This window comes from Tachypleus tridentatus, chromosome 4 (genome assembly GCF_004210375.1).
Source record: "Tachypleus tridentatus isolate NWPU-2018 chromosome 4, ASM421037v1, whole genome shotgun sequence".
In the NCBI taxonomy this organism is placed as follows: domain Eukaryota; kingdom Metazoa; phylum Arthropoda; class Merostomata; order Xiphosura; family Limulidae; genus Tachypleus; species Tachypleus tridentatus.
Genome location: NC_134828.1, coordinates 53,030,977 through 53,053,240, shown reverse-complemented (window position 1 = coordinate 53,053,240; position 22,264 = coordinate 53,030,977). Strand labels below are relative to the sequence as shown.

Here is a 22,264-nt window from a genome sequence, read left to right as displayed (position 1 = left end):
TTCCCAACTTAATTACAGAGGTTTTGTCATGTGGTATGACATTTTCAGGTTCATTGATTTACATTTCAAAAGAATAGGACGAAAGACAAAGAAACCTATTATGAAGTTTAATCTGAATTAGTTGATTCAGAATTGACGTTGACGAAAGAAAGAAGCACATTGAGTGGCAAGGTGTAATACAATACTTTTTAACTCATGTAAACAATTAATGAGTGTGTTGGACAATAGGCAGCACTTTTACTGTAGATCAAGGTTGCGATTTTTGTTCTCTACCAAGTCTTCCTAGAAGAATAATGCTTCAACTGGCAGAGAAGATTATAAAAATTTCTCTGTAGAGATTAACATGGAAATAGCGTACTTCAACTATATGAAACAGTGAGGTAAGCCGTTAAACTTTAATTGGCGAATTTAATTTGTAAAGCTTCATTGTAGTGTTTATATATGCATATTTTTGGAAATAGCAGTAATTAGTAAACAAAAGAGTTTCACTCTTTTATTGTACTGATACACAACTATTAGGCATCTGTGTCTTTTGAAGTCTGTATGAAATAGGCACAGATATCCCAATAAAGGAAGAAGCCAGTTAATAAAAAAAAAAGAAGACCTCTGCTTAAAGAGAGAAACAAAAAGAAAAATGCACCCAAGATTCATCTGACTGAAGATCTTGAATTTAACGTTGTTCAAGATTAAGAGAGCGTAACCATATGTACTGGATTCTTTAATACTTACCATCTCAGTGAAAATGTGTAACCTACATCATTTATGGTCATTTCAAAAGGAACTAAGGAGGATAAATAGCCTCAAATTATGAACTGACCCACTGTTGGAAAATAGCGCTGTTCACTTTTATATAGTAGTGTTCCATTTTACAACATCTTTCGCGCAATAAAGCGCACAAGACATTTTAGGATAATGACCCCGAACAATAGATAGATAGAACGAAAGGAAGTGAGCCTCATTCCTTGACCAGTTATAGTGTTAAAACTACGCACGTTCATGTGTACAAATGTTGCCAATTCTAGGTGAGCATGAAATGTTCACCGGAGTAACTAAATGTATGAGAAACGTTGAAACATAGACACATATCACATCAATCATCTTTCATGAAAGAGATCAAATGAATAAACCAGTGCTCTTTTCCACTGTTAGCATTTAGTTAATGTATTATGAACTAAGTATTGGAAAACCATTCTGCATGTTTAATCAATTCACCAGCATACAGGAATATAATAAGTGAATCATAATGCAACTTATACTTTTGAAAGAAAATTAACCACTACGTTCAACGAGAAGATGGAAGAAGATAATTCAGTGGAATTGTACATTCTCCCAAACATGAAATTTGGAATGCTTACATTTTGCCTTAACTAACATAAAGTAATATTGGAGATGTAGATAAAAACGTAAAATTATTTAACTTTCGATGTAGTTACGATTCCAATTCAATCATATAAGAAAGGTGACTTAAACAGCCATAGCCTTCAGCATCTTTAGAAAATTACGTAATCCAGAAACTATCGCTGGTATAAACGTACCTGTGACAGCACTGAAAGAGAGAACACTAAATGGTTTTCACACAAGTAATTACATCTATCAGTAATTAGCACTATGAACAAAAAATATATAAAAACTCACTAACGTATTCTATCTCCTCATTTTTTAGTTTGTTTCTAGCTAATCTACATCATCCACGACCAACGTTTTGGCTACTCTAACCGAATAGTGGAATTTGACCACAATTCTTATAATACACCCACTATTCCAAAGCGTGGAGAGCATTTTTGTGGTAACGAAATATAAACCATGAGCCCTCAGGTTCACAGTCCGAAATTTGATCCACTACACCATTACTAGTAATGTTTTTGGAAAATACATTGAAATGGGATAATAAATAATTAAATATATCCAAGTTATAAAGGTACTGTCTATACTTCAGTGAACAGCTGAACATGACTGATGTTATTACTTCAATTTGTGAAATATAAGCTCAAATTCGTAAGCTGAAGGGAAAAGATGTTCTAGTCCACTCCCTAAAAGTATGGTTGAGTTTTGCTCTGGGATACAATACTGAAAATGTTTTGTTTTTAGTATGTTTCGGAGTATCAATACAGCTACAAATGATAGCACTGCATACATAAGATTTTGACCAACACGTAATCTTGCGTTAAAATCATTAACTAACCAATTGGCCTAGAACGAAGCTTCGGTAAAAACTGCGTATCAGTGTGTTACATTCATTTCCATCTTGACTAGAAAAGGCTCCTCTTCACATATGTACACACACCCCATTTTGTGATCACCATATTTGAATTTTTAAACTGTAATTCTATTTCTATACAGGTCATCCAAATTTAAATTCATTTAGGTTGAATTAAATTTCTTTTTCGGATGTATAATGTAAACTACAAAATATTTTAGTTTCTTGGTTTTTGATTACTTGGTGTACAAATAATGTGTACTAAATGAAATGAACTTAGAATATACCAATACTTTCTGTATTAGGTGTTGCAACATATTCATGCGATTTGAAAAAAATACAACGGAACTAACTGCCAATGTAATTAAATAGATGTGCAATTTGGCTAATATTTGGAGTGGCAAATTGCATACCCATTTCTGTCTTTAATGTAAGTCAAACAGATTCAGTAAAATATACAAGTAAAAGTGAACTCTTACTTCATAATGGGCTTTCTTTTTGAAGGTCTTATTATGTACTTTAAATTTCTAACCTTAAGAGATGTCCGTTACTTTAAGAAGTCTCCATTCCCATGTTGTTTTTTCTCTTGAAAACGTCGAAACTACAAAGTTGCTTAAAATGAGCAAATTCTCTGTGAGAATATTCAGTAGCGTTTATTCTTGAAGAAAATTTTGTAAGACAGAGAAAGTAGTTTAGAAGAGAGGAAGTGTAGTAAATGATTCGAGAAAATTGGCAGAAATGATAAAGAATTTTATGTTACTTCTTGCTCAAAGTAGCCCATTTCATTGTACAGATGTTGTCTAATTTCTACTTTCTTAATTTAGTACATTCAGTGATTAATATAATCTTAAATCTGATGCTGTGGAAAACTATATTCTACATCAAGAAGTGAGAAATATCCTACAATAGTTTACTTATCAAATAATTATCTAATTCAAGCTTAAATGATTATTATAACCCTGGTATAAACCAGAAGTTAAATTGTATGTTTGTTTTGAATTTTGCGAAGCTAAACAAGGGCTATCTGCGCTAGCCATTCCTAGTTTAGCAGTGTAAGGCTAGAGAGCCAACTCTTTTACCAACGAACAGTGGAACTGACTGTCACATTATAACATCCCCACGTCTAAAAAGGGCGAGCATGTTTGGTGTAATGGGGATTAGAAATCGCGACCCTCAGATTACAAGTCAAGCACCCTAACCACCTGGCCTAAATAGTGTAAATAATAAAGGAATGGGTTTGCTTTGAATTTTATGCAAAGCTACACGAGGTCTATTTGCATTAGCCGTCCCTAATTTAGCAATGGAAAACCAGAGAAGAGACAGCTAGGCATTACTACCCACTACCAACTCTTAAGCTACTCTTTTATCAAAAAATAATAGGATTGATCATCATATTATAACTTCCCCACAGCTGAAAGGGATAGCATGTTTGGTGGGACGGAATTACAAGTCGAGTACCCTAATAATCTGGCCATGCTGGCCCAAAAGGAGTGAAACAGCAGCAATATTTTAGTCTCTGTATTGTAACTGGATATTTCAAATATTATGGAAAACAAATGAAAATGCTGAAAATTTTATCTACAGTTGTTGACTTATAGAATTTTGTTGTGGTGAAAGTTTTGTTCAAACTGAACTATTTAAACCAGTTACTGCTATAACGATATAGAGGTTATTCTATAAAATATTTTTATTTTTCATTCTAAGGAAACGTTTTATACAAATTTGATTTCCTTTTGAACTACAAAGTTAGCTTGCCAAGTTTGGTCTGGGTCAGTTAAGGTAATATATATATATTTAACGCATATCCGAATAACACTAATACTTAATTTTTATAATCAGTTGAATAAAAATTATAGGTCAATAACAATAGCACAATTTTCATACAGAATCTAGTTACATTAGAGATTCTCACAGACCATACAAAATGTTTTCAAACTCTAATGCTTATTTAATTAATAGTATGAATATCCTTAGATTTCACATCCATGATACGAAGACTGTACCTAAATTATACAGAATATTAACTTATATCTGTCTGTAAATATATCTGCTCTGTATTGCTGAAAATTGTGAAAGGCGTTAATTATATAGTATTATACTCTATTAACTTTCCGTAAGTAATCTAACATATCAGACTACAGTTATTAACCTACCCGCCTTTTTAAAACTAAATTTTCAACATAAACATTAAGTGCTCCAAGAACTCGAGACAAATCCAGGTATCATGTTCAAGTGGATTACGAGATTGAACATGTGAAAAAAAAAACATCTTTGAAAAAGTTCTTGAAATGTCAAAAAAATTCAAATTCGATTTTAAAAAACTTTGTCATAACAGATGGTTCTCCTGCCATGACTGGGGCAAAATTAGTATGAGTTTCTCTTTTGAAGCAGCATTTAATTGAAAATAATGTGAAGTCCACGCTGCCATCTTTTCACTGCATTGCCATCTTTTCATTGTATCAAGAAAATTTATGTGCTCAGATGTCTAAATGATGAATTTAAAAATTTGATGAGCATTGTTGTAAAAATTGTGATTTATATTAGAAGTGGAAGCTCTCTCATCCATCAACAATTTGTTCAGTCTTTGAAGAAAAGCAGTGACTGTACTTTTGATGATCTTATTGATTTTGCAAATGTAAGATGGTTAAGTAAACGAAAAGTCTTTGAACGATTTACTTCCTTATTTCCTCAAATAAAAGAGTATTTTGTTGATAAAGGTAATATTGAAAATTTCTGTGAAACTGAAACTTTGTCATGGCAGTGTGATTTGCACTTTCTGAGCGACATGATGACTCACTTGAATAATTTGAATACAAAGCTTCAGGCAAGAGGTAAAATAATAAGCGAGCAATCACAGTCTACTCATGAATTTCAATTAAAGCTAACCTTCCTTGCAAAACAATTACAAAAAATGATTTGGCATATTTTGCAAAGTTGAATAGTGTTCTAGAAAATAATAATGACTATGAATTTTCTGATGCTAAAGATGATCTCTATGTAAACTGGATCAAAAACCTATCTAAAAAATGAATCACGTTTGTCCAAATTTAAAAATGTGAAATTGATATTTGAATTTTTGCATGATCCATTTCAATTTGACTCAGGAAATTTCAGTAAGGAAATTACATCTTTTTTTGTCTTTGGATGAGTGTGGATTTGAAGACGAGATGCTTACCATGCAAAGTGTAGAACACATAAAAGGTAAACAAAAATGTCTTATCAGAGAGATGTGGCTCACTATTCTGATAAATAAGAGTCTTCTTAGTTTAAAGATAGCAATTTCAAAATGAATTCCCATGTCTGGATCCACATGGGTGTGTGAGTCAACATTTTCTGTGCTAGATTTTCTCAAGTTCACTGAGCATAGATGTTAAGCCAAGTTTCACGAAATTTGTTGATGAAAACCTCACATGAATTATTCACATTGAACTTTCATGGTAATTTCCGTAATAATTAAAGAATAGTCAGTACTGATTTTATATTCAATACTTGAATGCTATGGAAAAACTGAAAACTCAATTTTAAGATGAAATAAGATTCAGTTTTTACAGTTACTTAGTTTTTATCTAGCAAAATAATCAAGCAATACTTGGGACAGTTTGTTTACTGAAATAAAAAAAGAAAAAAGTTACATTGTAAATATAACTTACAATTAAGAGATGATCACATAGTCAGTAAATGTATTTTAATTAACAATATCATCTAGAGACTGGAAAATAATTCATTTGCAATTTTAAATACTATATTGAAGAAGAAAAATCATGTAAAAAATCTTAAAAGTGACACATTTATCAATTCAATCAAAATTTTATTACAAGCTCACTTTATGCAAAAATACATTTCCATTGCAATAAAGCACAAATATTATACTTAGTAAAATTAGGGGCAGAATATAGCTGCAAACAAATTAAATATCAAGGGTTAACTCTACATTGTACAAGAATATTTGTATTATGTTTCCAACATTCTTAAGATATTGGCAAAAGATGCTAAGAAAACAGAAAATAATGGAATTATGAATGAATAAACTAATAATCAAGATAAGAAGCAATAATATACAATTGGTATAAGTAGTTTAAGTTGTGAGATTATATTTAATAATCAGACAAAAACATCTCCACCTCTAACTGTTTTTTTTTATATATATATATATATATATATATATATATATATATATATATATAAAAGAACACAATGAGATCTTATACATAAAAAAAAAAAGAAATTATTTACAGAAAACCAGAACTGGTGTTGACTGTTGTAGGTGACACATAAGCAATGTGTGAGAAGTTTCCATTACTAGAATCTGTACAACATAAAAACACATACACACACTGAAAGTCAATTACTTCCTCTAGTTTACACTGAATAACAAAAACTTTCTAGTTTTCTTCTTATCAGTACAGGTATTGTAGCAAAGGTACATTACTTAATGAACAAGGGTCAAGGAAACATCTTTTGTCAAAGGTTACTAACAAATAAGCTTTAGTATAGAGTAGCCTATAGTGAATTATTTTAGGTTTAAAAACGTTTTTAGTAAAAAAATTTAGGTTTTATTCTTCAGTGAAATTGTCATATAATGAAACCAACAAAACTGATGGATAATTGGTAGCTTCAAAAGAGCAAAAGTTCAGCTGGAGCACTCACTTCATTTACTCTCACACAAAACCTGTAATCTCTAGCACATCAACATCTTATCTGAAAAGCTAGGATAACAACATTTTATATAGCAACTGTTATATAGTAAAAGGCCTCACTGGCAGTGGCATGTGACATAATGGGTGTGGTCAAGATGCCATTACATTCTTCTTACTTGAAAGCAACATAGGATGGCAAATAAAGAAATATTTGTTACTAAGCTACAGACTATGCTTTATTGACATAAGGAATTATATGTCATAATAATTATACTTTTTGCTAAAATAAACAACAATGACTTAATGAAGAACATCAATCAAAAGTTTCAAGAAAACAGATTACATCCAACTCAGATCATTAATGTTTGTGTGGTAGTATTTCACCAGTAATAACAGTGTGTATACAATAATACAGCATTAGAAAATTCAACATGAGAAAACTGAGATATATTATTCTATCAATAAAAATAAAATAGATGATGATGCACTGTTAAATGTTAATCAAGGTGAGATGATGTGATGATGTTCCTTAGCCTATTCAGAATAACGCATACCTGAATGTGCAGTATCCAATGTCAGATGAGGTTACTTGGAATCAATGGCATCACAAACCCTTTACGGATTAAGGCAAATCATGCATTTCACTGAATGAAATACAATAAAAAAAGATAATAAAAACTCTAATTGCAACTGAAAGCTTTTACATAAAACATTGTCTCATTCAGTACAAACAATGAAAATCTTAAATTAATGCATTTATAAAATGTGATGTATGCAAAATGAAACAAATCTAGGTCTTGTGGCTGAATCTTTAATTTATGTAAGAATCAATTTTGAAACTATTATGTACAGTTATCTAGATGACCAAGATCTACATGTCTTTTCTAAGCTTGCAACCATTTAGTTAAAATATCGTTAGAGCAAATACTTGCAGTGGCGGCCTGTTTGTAAGTCTTAATCAAGAAATTCAGTTAAAATCTTGCTTTCATAAGTTTCATCTTACAGAATGTTTTTATATAATGCACCTTTAGCTGAAGTGACTGGGAACTTAAGGAAAATTAACAAACACTTATTTCAGTTTTTTTCAGCAAATGAATAAAGAATAAGTACTTAATTGATTAAGAAATGCTAAGTAACATAATTCAACATAAGTAACTGCAGTTTATGCCAAATGATTTCATATTCAATTCAGTAGACAAAACATTGTGTTAAGTAAAACTTGAAGCTTGATAATTAGCAAATTTTTGAAGACTTCATCTATACTGAAACACCTTTCTTTACTAATTAGTGTTGCAGGCTTAATAACAAAAAATTAAAAACTAAATCACAAAGGAGTGTGTGATATGCAAAGCTATTTTTTTTTTTTCTGTTCTCTCAGGTACTTCATATGTTTTTAAAAATTTCAGGTACTTTGTGTTGATTTTAATACATAGAAGTGGTCAAGATATCTATAAAGTTTCTCTGACAGTTATTCTTGGAAGTAAATAATTTACCCAGAATGACATGAGTTTTCCCCATTAGGAAGGGTTTTCGTAACATGCTTTAGATATTGACAGTGGTAATTTCTTGAGGTAATCAAGGCGATGTGTGAAAAGCTAGACATTGTTTTGTTGACTTGAGGTGGCTCTCAGTCATAGTAGTACATTAGTAGAGAGAAGAAAGTGTACTGTATATATTTCTGCTTTTATTATTTTAGATAGATTTTCTGCTGATACATTTGTAAGCTTTGAGCTTTTAAATATATTCTTTGTTTAAAAATCAAAGATATTCTTACTTCAAAATTCTTAGCTGTGAAGCTGAATTGCTCTTTTCAGTTTTCACCATACAAAGTACTTTAAACATCTGCTTGTTTTTAATTGTTAACTTTGTTTTATGTTAAAAGAAAGGTAGTTGCTTTGTACAATTTTGCATTCAGTCTCTTGTATGAAACTCAGAGACACATCTTTACTCCATCATGCAGTTTTTATTGAACTTCTAAGTCATTTTATTGTTTCCTACCTATTTAATGTGAGGGTGCATCTAAGAATACCATAAGTACAAAGTACGATTTTACCAAACAATTTTGCATTTGTTGAAGTCATTAATTATTATTCAGAAAAAGTTACAGATTCCTTTTTACTGGAATGACAATTTTCACACAAAAAATGCTAAGCATGTTAAGATGTTTTATAAAATGTCAAATACAGTAAATTAAAATGAAAAATTATTCTACCCTAGTCATAATAACAATGCAAATATGAAAATGTTCAAATTCTAAGAACTTGAGAGTAAAAAGTAAAGAAGAATGTATAACAATACATCAACCATACTATATCTGCCAGTTTCAGTGCTGACAAGGTCTTGTACCCAATATCAGGGCTCATCAAGAACAATGGGATATGACAGGCACAGTATTAGTTTTGACAAAAGTAAAAAAAAAAGAAGAAAAGAAAAGAAATACTGTCAAAAAATGATAATGAGTATGTGATGATAAATTATGAAACTTAAAGCATAGTAAGCTGGGATGGCAACTATGAGTGCAAGATGCAGGGCAAGTTTAAATGACACTTCATCCTATCCAGAATTATAAGGTAGTTATCATTAAACAGGTAAATTGATGTGATAATATGCCTTTATCTAATAATGATAATGTGTACAGGATAATGTATCATCAAGTAAAGTCTACCATGATTAACTCAGAATAATAATTTTTACATAATGACATGGTATTAAACACAATAAGTTGGGATAATGGACACCTTATCCAACATATAATAATAAAGTGCAAGAACTGATAAGTTGTCAAATATTAAACAAACATACTTGGATGACATAACATTTACCAAAATTGGATTACATGTACATCACTACATTGGAATATCCTTTGTCACCATCTTGTAATACCACTGCCAAGACAAAAGATAGAATTACAATTTGGCTGAATTTGTTTTCATGCCATCACTTTATAAATCTAGTTTCTAAATTTCCTTGATTTAATTTTTGAGACATTACATATGCATACAGTACAATAAACATTAAATTTACTAAACATCACAATAAAAACATACACATATAACATTGTTCCAGTGTTAAATAATACTGCAAGTTTAGATTATCCAACAATAATGTTATACCACAACAAAAGTGGCAAATCTTTGTTACATTATTCTACACTTCATAAAGTTTAGAATACTTCTTGATTCTTACAGTATATCCAATTAATTGTAGCTCAGATCTCAATAAATTCAAAACTATTTTGATTCTCTTTCAAAAAAACTCCACCATATGATGAAAACAACAAAAAGAGAAAACTATAACCTGTTAATTAAGAATATAAAAGAAACAGATAATGGAAAATCCTTTCTATTTTATATCAAAATCCAACCACTAGGTGGTACAGGAATATCATATTAACACTACAGTTATACTATCACCAGCACAGTCTAAAAGTTTTTATAAACACTTTATACAAATTTTATGTTTGCTACAATAAGATAAAGGTACACATCAGTTACATTCAAATAGTTTAGCTGTAACTTTGAGCATAGCACTGAAAGCTTGTTATAAAATGTTGAAATATTTGTCTGGGAACAATACATGATACATTATTAGCCAGAACTTGACTTAACATGTATAAAACTTAGTAAATTACACATGCTGGTGGCTGCTTTGAGTACAATTTATAATACCCGCAGCAGTATAGATCAAACCATGCTTCACATTTAATTTGTACTCCTTACACAATCCAAGATTATAAAATTTTGTGTTCTGTAAATCATGTACATTTTGCTTTCTTTTTCACATGGTTTACTCTAATTCTCCTTAATTTTATTACAGAGTTGTTTATTAGTAATCATTCAGTAACATTTGTACAAAACTACCCAGTACTGAAATAACATCTTAAAAATGTGTCAAGAAACAAACAAGCTTAGTGTTTCTCTCAATATCTGATGATTTAACAAATGTAATCTTTTGTTGAAAAAAAGAAAGAAAAAGAAGACAGTAGACATTTTTCATAATTTGTTGCATGGACTAGGAAGTTTTTTTTTTTATGAGCAACAAAAGCAAGAATAATTGTACCAAATAATATTAGGAATACCTGAATTACACAGTTTCATAGAGGCTTGAAGGAAAATTATTCCAGATGCCCCAAAACACAGCTTACTATGAAATATACACAACTGCATTGAATACAGAGTAGCTAACTAAGTTGGAGTAAGTTACATCCAACATTTTGTTACATTTCTTCTGAGAATACTTGTACAATTCTTTAACATATGACATATTTAACCTGGAGTTTCAATATTTATCTGTGTCATTCACTTTTAAAGATGTGTACTTAAAGTGCTTACTTTATCAATCTTAAACCATTTAATTTCTAATTTTCTTTTGAAAAGTAGAAAAATTAATGACGTTTTGAATCTGTTACTCCTTTAAAAAAATCTACATTATTAACCCTACCTCTTATTTATGTGTCTGAACCTTTACTAAGATCACCACTATCATCATTTACTGAAGAATCATCTAGCCAAAGCAAAGAATAAGGGGCACTACGTGGTCGAATTGGACAGTTATTCCAGCTGTTATGCTCTGGTTCCTCAATGTGAGGAAGGACTGAAACAGATCTACCATTGAAATTTTGTGGAAGGTCTCTAGACATTTTGCCATTGAAATTATCATATATTTTGTGAATGAATATAGCAGATCCATTTTCACACTGAACTAATCCTTCCTGTTCAAAATTACAGGACTTTGTTCTGATTGATTTGGCACATTGAGTTTCTATACAATCAAGATGAGTTTCTGGAACAGACTGGGAACTGTTTCTATAGGAGAAACTTGATCTTGAATTTTGTCTAGCTCTAGGGTGGTGATCATTCCACACTGTAGTTAGTTTCTTCAATTCACCAAAGCACACATGTTCTGTTTCCCCAAGAGAGTTATCAACACCATAACCTCTGGATGAAACTGAAGATTTTGGCTTTACACCTCTCCTCTCATCAACACGTTTTCCTATTCCTGGCCCCTTGCCTATGCTACAGTTTTCATCAATGAAAGTGACATAACATTCTTTGAAAAATTTCTGTGGTTCAGGCTGGCTTTCTGGGATACTGGAAGATATAGTAGTACAACTCAATCCCCCTTGCTGCCACCGACCAGATGCTTTCCATGACTGAGATTTCTGTCCTCCACTGCTCCTGTAACTATTGTGGGAAGCCCCATCCTCGCTGCAACAACAAGAATTACAAGAGTCTTCAGTTTTTATAGAAATACCATCATTTGTTTCAGATGCTGTGTTATCACAGCCATATTCCCCACTTTTCAGTATCCCTTGAGAATGAGGAGTATCTTCACCCATACTTTGAGCATCAACATGAACTTCCACTGTATCTCTAAAATTGAAAGGAAATACACATTCTTCTAATTAACATTGTGATAGCTTTAACTTACTTTAATTTATTACCTGTTTCAATATTAGTTATTAGCTGAAACGTTAAATGGATTTCTGTAGACTTCAGCTATGTTTATTCCAAGAAACTTTAAAAATCTTTTATGGTAATTAATATCCCAATCAAATAAAAACACTGACACTTTACATTTCTTTATGATAATATATAGTAGTGTAAGATTGTCTGGCCATTTACTTATTAACTACTGAAAACCATGAAATGCACCAATGACATTAACACAGAATTAATTTGAGAGCCATTTACCCTAGGTGGATGAAGTAAGCCACAGGACAGATGGCATTTCATCTGTAACCTAAAAGTACAAATTCCTAGAAACTGTTCCCATAGAATCACACTTTAGTAAGTGTATAAAACATGAACATCACATTCAAGATTGTGACAACACAATCATTGATATTAAACCATGGTGACAGACTTGATCCAATCAGGTAACTAAAGAAGGGAAATTACTCCCCAACATGGAGAGAGAAGATGGATTAACGTCAATTGCAAATAAACACAGTTACAGCAAGAGAAAAGTTAGAAATTTTCTTCACCACAGGAAGCTTCTCTGCACAGCATATGTGGGTAATTTACATCCAGAAAGAGTACATGTTGGGAATTTATTTCATATGGAAACACAGATGCAAAGTTAGAATGCTTCACTAGGTATACAGACTAAAAGCATAAACTTTCCATCTAATATACAACAATTACACCATCAACATTAAGACATCAAGTGATAACAAAGACAAGTATAGAAAGTAATGATGACAGTGACTGGAATGTAATGAAGCAGAAGCCAGAATACAGGTGGTTTAAATCAATGGTTATTCATTTTGACTGTCTCTGGAAAGACATCAACTAGAGAACAGCCAATTGCTTAACTTAAGTAAAGGTTTCACCAGATGTAAGCTGACCAACTGCAAGATCATTTACACAGTATCAACCACGATAGATCCACTAGTGGATTCCCTCAACCATCAATATTGTGAGAAACTTTCCCACTGACAATACAGGAAACAAAGATAAAAAGCAAAAATTCATCAAACCTTCTTACCACAAGTCACAGAAAACAATAAAAATATTTGATGACAGGACAATTTACACACTTTAAGAACGAAACATTATTTTGTTGATTACAATCAACATTGTACTCTGTTTTGTATGTTTCAGTTTGATTCAATAAAAAATTGTAATTCTAAAGCTCTGAAAATTAATATTACTAACTGCAAACATGATTCTACTGTCGACTATTGAATTTTAAGTTCCACCCTATTGCAACAAGCTCTTCTATTTTACACAACTGTGAAAGTACTTAATGCATCTTCATAAAACTTGAAAGTTTTCAGTAAACATTAAAAGCCTTTTGTTTCCAAAAAAAATCAAAATTTTAATAAAGTATTTTTACTAAACATTACTCTGTGAATATGTGAAGTTAGAATGTTGATAGCTATGAGTGCAAAGTGTTTTATATCATGCTTTTTTTTTTATCGGAAACTTGTCAAATTTCATTTGTATATATAAAACACTTTAAATAAATTCCAAATATTTTTCTTCTGTAAAACTTGTTTTTTATCTGTTATTTTCTCTAATTTAACTCTACTTGAGGTTACTCAATTTGACCAACCTCATACACACACACACACACACACACACACATAATAAAAAATATGAAATAAATCTAAATTACCCCTGTTTTCTTTCTAGTATGACTTCAAATTCTAACATGAAACTACATTTGTTCATGTTAAATAGTTTAGGGCTTGTAACAGTACACACTTGTTTCCACTTAAATGTTATTGTTTTATTGTAGCCTGAGCTATTAATAATACAAGTTGTAAATCACTCAGGAAATAATTACCTCCCCTTACCCTATCAAATTAAATAACACCTGGACTACTTGTGAATATACCTCACAAAGAAAAGAAAAAACTATTTTACTAAATCTAAACTAATAAGTTTCTAATTTTTACATTTTAGTTAATTTTGTAATAATAAATAAACAATACACATGAAAAAATGACATACAGTACTTACATGGAACTTTTTTCTTTTTTTTTTGTTGACTGTCAATGAAACTTGACCTTACTGTTTTTTTTATACCAGTGGTACTTTGGCACTTAGTAATTCCTACTTAATTAAAAAGGAACCTACGAACACAGAATAATACCACATAAAAAGCAGACAATGTCGTGTAATCTATGCAACTTTCCAACCATGTGATAAAAGCCATTAAAAATTCAGCTGAGCACATCGATATGTTAATACCTTTGAAAATGAGAGAGTCACACCCAAAGATCCAACAAAGCAAACCACATCACTTCTGAAACAGGTAAGCTCTTTACCCCCTAGTGAAATGTGAAGAAGATAATGGTGGTAAAGGAGAGGAACACAGCTAAGTGAAAGAGAATTGTATCACGATTGTGTTCCAAACCATATAAAATAAACACAACTCAATCAGATGAAAAGAAAAATGGGTAAAACAATGGAACATGCCCTCAGGTGTAGAGTGGCTAGAGTGAGATGGACCATACTTGGTAAGTCAACTACATCTAAAGACCATACCTTTTGGAACTGACATCCATGCAGGGGTATGATGAGGATCATATTGTCTTCACGTCAAACCCACGAAACTGAGGGATTAAGAATCATGCAGTCTACCAGGTATGTCATAACTATTAGCACTGCATGCAATCAACTCTCCCAACCAGGAATTTATGGGAACTATCCAAATGACGATAACATCCCTGTATTAAGATAGGATGAGGAGAGCCAGAAGGACAGGACCACAACAATTCCATGTACCAGGTCTGTGATCTGTAAAACATAGAGGAAATCAAGGGAGGAAGGTAGACAACTTGAAGCGTGTGTGAGGACTTTCAAAAGGAGACCATACCAAGCTATCCACTATAGGCATGGCAGAAATGGATGGCAAATCCCTTCTGCTTTACTGTTGAAAACATGATATATTAAAGAATACAAGTGATGAATTAAAACTTAAGTTCATTTTTCTATGTACAAAATATATGTTTCAAAAGCTTGCCATGTAAAAGAGATGCAAGACTGAAAACCAGACATATATTCATAATAGCATTATTATGTTAAGAACAAATGTTTCTCTTTTAAAAGCAGTTAGCTGTCACCTGTGGTTACTAAAATTTTAGAAATTAATGTGAAGGAATGTTAAAATACCATTGATAGTACACATTTTAATGAGATCTTGTATTTACTACTCTATGTCTTATTCAAAAAAATGTAGCTAAAGGCAATTCATCATATTGTAGAAGAGAATATTGTTTCTGTTTCAGAGCAGATTCCTGCAAATATAAGTATTCAGAAAAATTAACAATTAATATTATAAAATATGGTTTGAATATATGGGATTTCAGTCATTTAAAAACACTAACAGAGTAAGGCAAGAACAAATAACTATTAAAAGTATACAGTGCCATAATATTAATTTTTCTTACCTTTTTGTGTAAAAAAAATTCCCCCAATCTATTTAAAACACAAGTCATAAACCTCAATTGCAGAAGACAGAAATCACAGGTTTACTTTATGAAAGTAACTTTATTCCAAGCTGGTACTTTATGCTCTAATAAGTATATTTAATGGAGAAAAGTTTCTATATTAGTGAATAAGAAATTTAGTTCAAAGACTCCATAGTAACAACTAATACCCTGAAACTACATCTGCTAAATCTAACATTATACTTGCTGCTACAGTGACTGATAAAATCTGAGGGTTACATCTATTAAGCGAAACAACTTGTCTGTTATTTCAGGATAAAATGTTTACGTAGTAATTAATACTACCTGAAGAATAAATTTATGGGATTTAACTAAATATCTGTAAGTTCAATATACAATAATGTTTTTATATAGAAGCTTATGACATCAAAGCTACTAAACTGTATGTTTTTTAATTCAGTACAAAATGAATTTTATAAGGTAGTTGATTTTTATCTGAAGACTAAAGAAGTAATCACATTCACTTGTAAGAAATACAGATCAGCTTAAAATTTCAGACTTTCATAAAAATAGCTTTAACCAAGCATGTTTACCTATGACCAAGAAGAGATCCAGCAAGTGCTTTGATACTAGCATCATCAGCAAGAGACAGGTTAGCAGATCGTTCACTGAGACTTACTGTAGCTGAGGCTGTTTCACTGTGACTGCTCAAACTGAGTCTATTGTTGGAGGAAATGTCAGCTTGGACTTCTAATCTAGAAATACAACAGATTTACTAGGAAAAGTTTTTCTAGTACCGAATTTACAATTTAATTCAGTTAGAAATGCACAAGTAATTGTATACTAAAAGAACAAACCCATGTTTCACAGACAGTAATAAAAATCAAATTTTTGCTGGGTTTTGTCTAAAGCTAGATAAGAGCTATCTGCACTAGCTATCCCTAATTTTGAATTGATATCTTAGAGAGAAGACAGCTAGCTAGCCACTAACTTCTGAGCTACTTTTGTCAAACCAAAACAGTGAGTTTTGACTATACCTTCCCTTTTTTTTTATAATGCAACTATAGCCCAAAAATATAAAGTGAAATTTTGCTTTTTGATTATAAGGTGATACTATTCAAGGAACACCAGCTCCACAGTGTGGCATGCAACCCACTGAGCTAGAGTTAGTACACAGTACAAGCTTTAATTTTACAAATAGAAATATGAGTTATGTATTCGATACAATACAGCCACAGCATGCATAATTAATGCTAATTTTCTTGTTTGACATGAATAAACAATGATGAACTGTGAGTTATTCATAAAACACAGGCTGAATTAACAAATGCAAATTTTCAAGTGTGGTCAACAATAATGCAAATAATAAATGCTTTTTCATGCACACGTGTGTGTGTGTGTGTTTTTCAATTCACTGTGGTCCAGCATGTGTATTTCCACATCTGCACCCCTGCCTCCACTTTCAGGGTGACAATGTAACATATATTGTTATGTTTTAGCAATTATAGTAACCTCCTGCTAGTGGAGCATGGAAACCCAAAACCATTAGTATTTTAGGATGTTAGTCATATTTAATAGGACCCTATAGGAGTACTGCTCTAAAACAACTGTTGATAGCAAATTTTTAGAATTTTATGGAAGGATAATCAGCTAGCAATATCATGGTAAACTGAATGTCACAGAAAGTATAATATGTGGTAATTAATCAAATAAAGCAATGTTAGTTTTTAATGCTGACATCAATAAGTGTGCTGGATAACCAAGACAACAAAGAAATTCAGATCAACAATGACATGTTTAATTACAAATAACATTCTAAGCCTGTAAGATTAGATTAAAAAAAAAACAGCAGGCCATTTTACTGATAGAAAAAAGGCATTATTAACTCAGCAGCAGAATGTTTATGAAATTTAAGTCATAATTTCCAAATGTGAATGAAATATTGCATCATGTAATCAAGAAAAAGTTCAGAGGTTTCCAAGCAATAAATTCAAAATCTACAGAGCACAGATTTATAAAAGGAAATTTTATGCAGGTGGGTGGTTAAGTGGCCTGCAGTCAGAGCACATCAGATAATACACAGAAAGATGTGCCAAATTCTAAGAAGTGAAAGAAAAATTAGAACTTCAGTAATGTAGACAAAACCAACAAGGCATCCTAGTAATGTGTGCAAAATATCACACCCAATTATAATCATGTACTGTGGTTATGGTTTTGCTTAACTTGGAATGATACCAATAACAGCAACTAAAGTTATGGTAGGAAAAGAGCACCAGTAAATAAGATGTCCTTATTGACAGTTGTAGAAAACTTTGTGAAAGTTAAATTGACATTTCTGACTAATCTATTAACATACATACTGAATTATTGCTGAAGTGTTAGTCAGAACTGAACTAATTGATAAACTATTAAAAGTGGTTGAGGAGTTACTGAGTGTTTTAGATGAATTACTGGAGTACCAAAGTACTAGAAATGAAACTTTAAGTTTACACATACAATATATGAATGTGTTCAACTTAAATATGTTTTTGTTACCTCCCCCTCTGAGTAATTTCTTTACTAGTTACAAAACGTCTTTAAATTTGTAGTTTGTGAGCCTTAGTCACATCTGCATAAAATATCCTTGTAATAAATAAATGTATTTGTAATGAGTGTAAGTTGAACTTATGACTAACCTCACCTGTTGCAGATTGGCAGTAGAATATTTGGTTAACCAACAACAGGTTGTAAAGAATAATGAAAAAGAAGAAATAAGTTAATACAGTTAGTGAAAGTAGAGAATAATTAAATAAAGTAAGTAGTACAAGAAGTAAATATAGCTACTAAAGAAATTAAGAGGGGGTTTTGCAGCAGCCAACTAGATTTACTGAGTTGATAAGACAATGCAATATCTTATATTTGACAAGCACTATATCATTGTTTTAAGGTAAAATGTGTGAAGATATTGAAAGTTTTATTGATGCAGTTAATGAAGCAACTAGAATATCAGGTTGGATAGATCACAAAAAACAAATATCTTCAGATTAAGAACAGTGGAAAATGTAAAGCACTATATTAGAGCACATAATGAGTTTAAACATACTACTGGTTTTTAGTTTAAAGCACACAGACTGAGAAAAAGAGTATAGAAAGTGATAAGTGTCAAATGCTATACCAACACAAATTCATAGCTGAACTTAACAAAGAGAAGAACAAATTAAGTGTGTTTGGTCAAAGTTAGGGCTAAGTAACAAACTTCTTAATGCACACAGAAACCCTAATGAATTAATTATACAAGATACATAAATGTCAAATTATAAGAGAGATTTGATAAATAACATAATGCGATGAGATGTAAATGAAAACAATACCCAAAATGTAATTCTGGGGTATGTTTGTAACCAATAAAAAGACCACATTTTGAAATACTACTTCTTAACAGTTATTTTAAAATTGGCCAACAACTTTCAAGGTGAACCTTTATTGCTTTAGCTTTATTGCTGCTTTTATCCTTGTTGATGCTTTAACATTGTTTCTCACTTATAAATATGTTAGTTAGAGAGACAATTAAATTTTATGTAAGTTTTAGTTATTTATATGTTAATTATGTTTTAAGATGTATATTACAAAGCTAAACTGCTTTAGTTTGTCAAACTTAGCATAGTAGGCAAATGTCTCAACATTCTCATAAGGGAGCAAAGAGTCATTGATCAGGGCACTCAGAGAACACCTGTTGACATGTTGCTATAAGAAGTAATGCAAAATGATAGGAAATGAAAATAAACAATATGTGAAAAAGTAAAAATTTACAATTAAGAATATAACTAAAAAGATTACTTGACAAAAAATTAAAAGGTAGGTACATTTTTTTCTATTTTTCATTTTAAATATTTCACTGCTAAATACATTGATGATAATAGTCAAAATAGTCAGTCTGAGCATAAATAACTAGAGTAAAAAATAAATATTTTATTAAAAATTACTTGTAATATTTAACAAAATCTGCCTAATTATTGTGAAGATATATTAATAAAGCTGAGAGTTATAAATATTGTTGCACTGTGTATCATTCTCCACACCCAGTAGATATTATCTCATCTCCATAGGCTAGTAAAGAAAAATCTTATTACTAGATAATGCATGAAAAGTAGTTTCAAAGGCCTTTTAACTTCCATAACAATGTATCTTGTTAAAACACTAGGCAAGTAGTGTTTAAATAGAAGTAGGAAGCTTAGAGCTTGAACACTCACTTTATAATCTCTAAACAGATAGATTTAGAAATAGATGGTATATTACAGCAGTACGTTTTACGAGATTATGACATTGAAATATCCATTACCCTAGGTAAACTGCAAATAGAAATGGAGATTTCTAATTCTGAAGGAATAATATCTTTAGACTTGTATGTGAAAGTAGACACATATGACACCTTCTCTCTGATTCAAAACAATAGACACCTCACACAATCAATAAGCAAAGTAGTGAGGCTAAGGGTAAAAAATCTGAATGAAAAAGCATAATCTAGGAACTGTCACACGTAAGAATGACAATAGGACTAGTGCTCATAAAAAAAAAACTTTCTTAAGCCTATTGTAAGAGTACCAGCAGAAATATCAGTAGCGTTTGTTACAGTAGTTAAATAGCAAGAAACAATAAAAATGAAGCAGACAGTAGTAAATCAAGGCAAAATAAGAGCAGAAAAACAAGCTTCAGATGGGTAAATAATTATACAGACCACTTTAAGATGACTCTGCAGTTACATCAGGCAGCAGTGCATTGAAAAATGAGAGTTTGATAGGAAAAATAACTAAGACCTTTCAAGTAACAGAAGTAAGAGAAATCAAATTATAATTGTAGTTAAAGTAGAGGACTTTAGGTAAAATGAAGAAGTTTACTGAGCTAATATTAATAGATGTAGCAAGAATTTATATCAATACCTGCATTAGTAGGTGTCCAAGAAAGACAATGCCTACAAAAAGTTTGTAAATGTAAATAAGTTAGAGCTACCTGGGCATATGGTTACATAGCAATATTTAGAGACAACAAGGAATCTAGTGGTCCATCTCATAACCATTAGATGCAAACTAAAAAGCCATTAGATATATAATGTAAAAACACACACACAAAAAACTTAAAGTCACCCCTTATCACCAAAATAGTTAAACTTTATTTTAAAATCACTTAAATTTATTACCCCTACAACATAGAAAGGCAACCCATTCTAAAAGTCAACTACTGTGAGAAAAACAAAACTGTCTTAGCTAAAGGTGACTTCTATCTTATCAAAATTAATATTTGTGCTCCTTATTCCTACTATTATCATGGTTAAGTATAAAAAACAAAAAAGGATACATCAGTTAATATCAATTTCTTGTATAATCTTAAACACATCAATCAGATCCCATCTGGCTCTTAATTTTTAGAAGAAATAATTATAGATATCTTAATCTCTCATTATATGATAAATCCTTTCATTCCAGGCACCATTCTAGTAAAAATCCTCTGAACCCTTTTCCAACAATTCAGTGTTCCTCTTATGGTAAGAGCCCAAGACTGAATATAATATTCTATTTGTAGCATAATTAGCAACTCTTACAATTAAATAATAACCTCCTTATATTTGTATTCAATATTTCTGTAGATATAACTCAAATTCCCTTTTGTCCTACCACTAGAAACAGCATACTTATCAATTATTATGCCAAGAACCCTTTCTTTCATGATACTGCTAAGGTTATTTCCTTCCACATTATACATATAATTCACATTATGATGACCCACATGCAATATCTTGTACTTATTATAAATAAAACCCAGTTGCCATTTATTTGTTCAACTTACTAAATGATCTAAATTCTTTTGTAAAGCATCGGCATTCTCTTTACAATAACCAAGACCTTGATATCATAAGCAACTAAGTAATTTTATTGATTATTTCTTTATCTATATCACTGATGTAAATCAACAAAAGTGCAAAGGTCCCAAGACTAAGCCATGAGGTACCCCCATTTGTAACATTAATCCAATTTGACTGAACTCCATTTGCAATAAACTGCTTTCTTTCATCAAGCCACACTTTTATCCAATTTGCTAACTTATTCCCCAAGCCTAACGAAATCATTTCTTACAAGCCTTTTATGTTGCACTTTATCAGATACTTTCTGAAAATCTATATACACCTAATTTACACCTTTACCATCATCTGTATAAGCAGTAACATTTTCAAAGCATGTTGAAAGGTCTGTAAGGCAAGATTTTCCTTTAGTGAAACCTTGTTGATTATCTAACAAATTCTAAACATTGTTCAATGACTTTGCAAAGCAACCTTAACAGACTTTCCAAAACTTTTCCTACAACTGATGCATGACTAATGAGTCTATAATTACTGAGACAACTTTCATTACCTCTCTTGAAAAGAGTGACATTATCTTCCAATTCTTTGGCACCTGCCCACTATTCAAGGATGTACAAAAAAAAAGTATGAAGTGGCTGACATATCCAATCCTTAACCTCCTTCAAAAACCCTTAAAGAAATATTTTCTGGCCCAG

The 22,264-nt window shown here is 31.2% G+C and overlaps 1 protein-coding gene across 11 annotated transcripts in view; it reads right to left on the bottom strand.

Moving 5' to 3' along the window:
* Positions 1–22,264, bottom strand: part of LOC143249142 (E3 ubiquitin-protein ligase RNF19B-like) — a 60,778-nt gene that overhangs the window by 1,687 nt on the left and 36,827 nt on the right. For 4 of the 11 annotated variants that reach the window (XM_076498528.1, XM_076498531.1, XM_076498525.1 and 1 more), the window contains 2 exons: positions 16,330–16,491; positions 5,985–12,206 (listed from right to left, as the gene is read on the bottom strand). In XM_076498528.1, the coding sequence (XP_076354643.1) occupies positions 11,282–12,206; positions 16,330–16,491 (1,087 nt within the window). In that variant the 3' untranslated portion in view covers positions 5,985–11,281. Of the gene's footprint in view, positions 1–5,984; positions 12,207–16,329; positions 16,492–22,264 lie in introns of those variants that run through there. The other 7 variants (XM_076498529.1, XM_076498530.1, XR_013027580.1 and 4 more) reach the window with 6 other exon arrangements.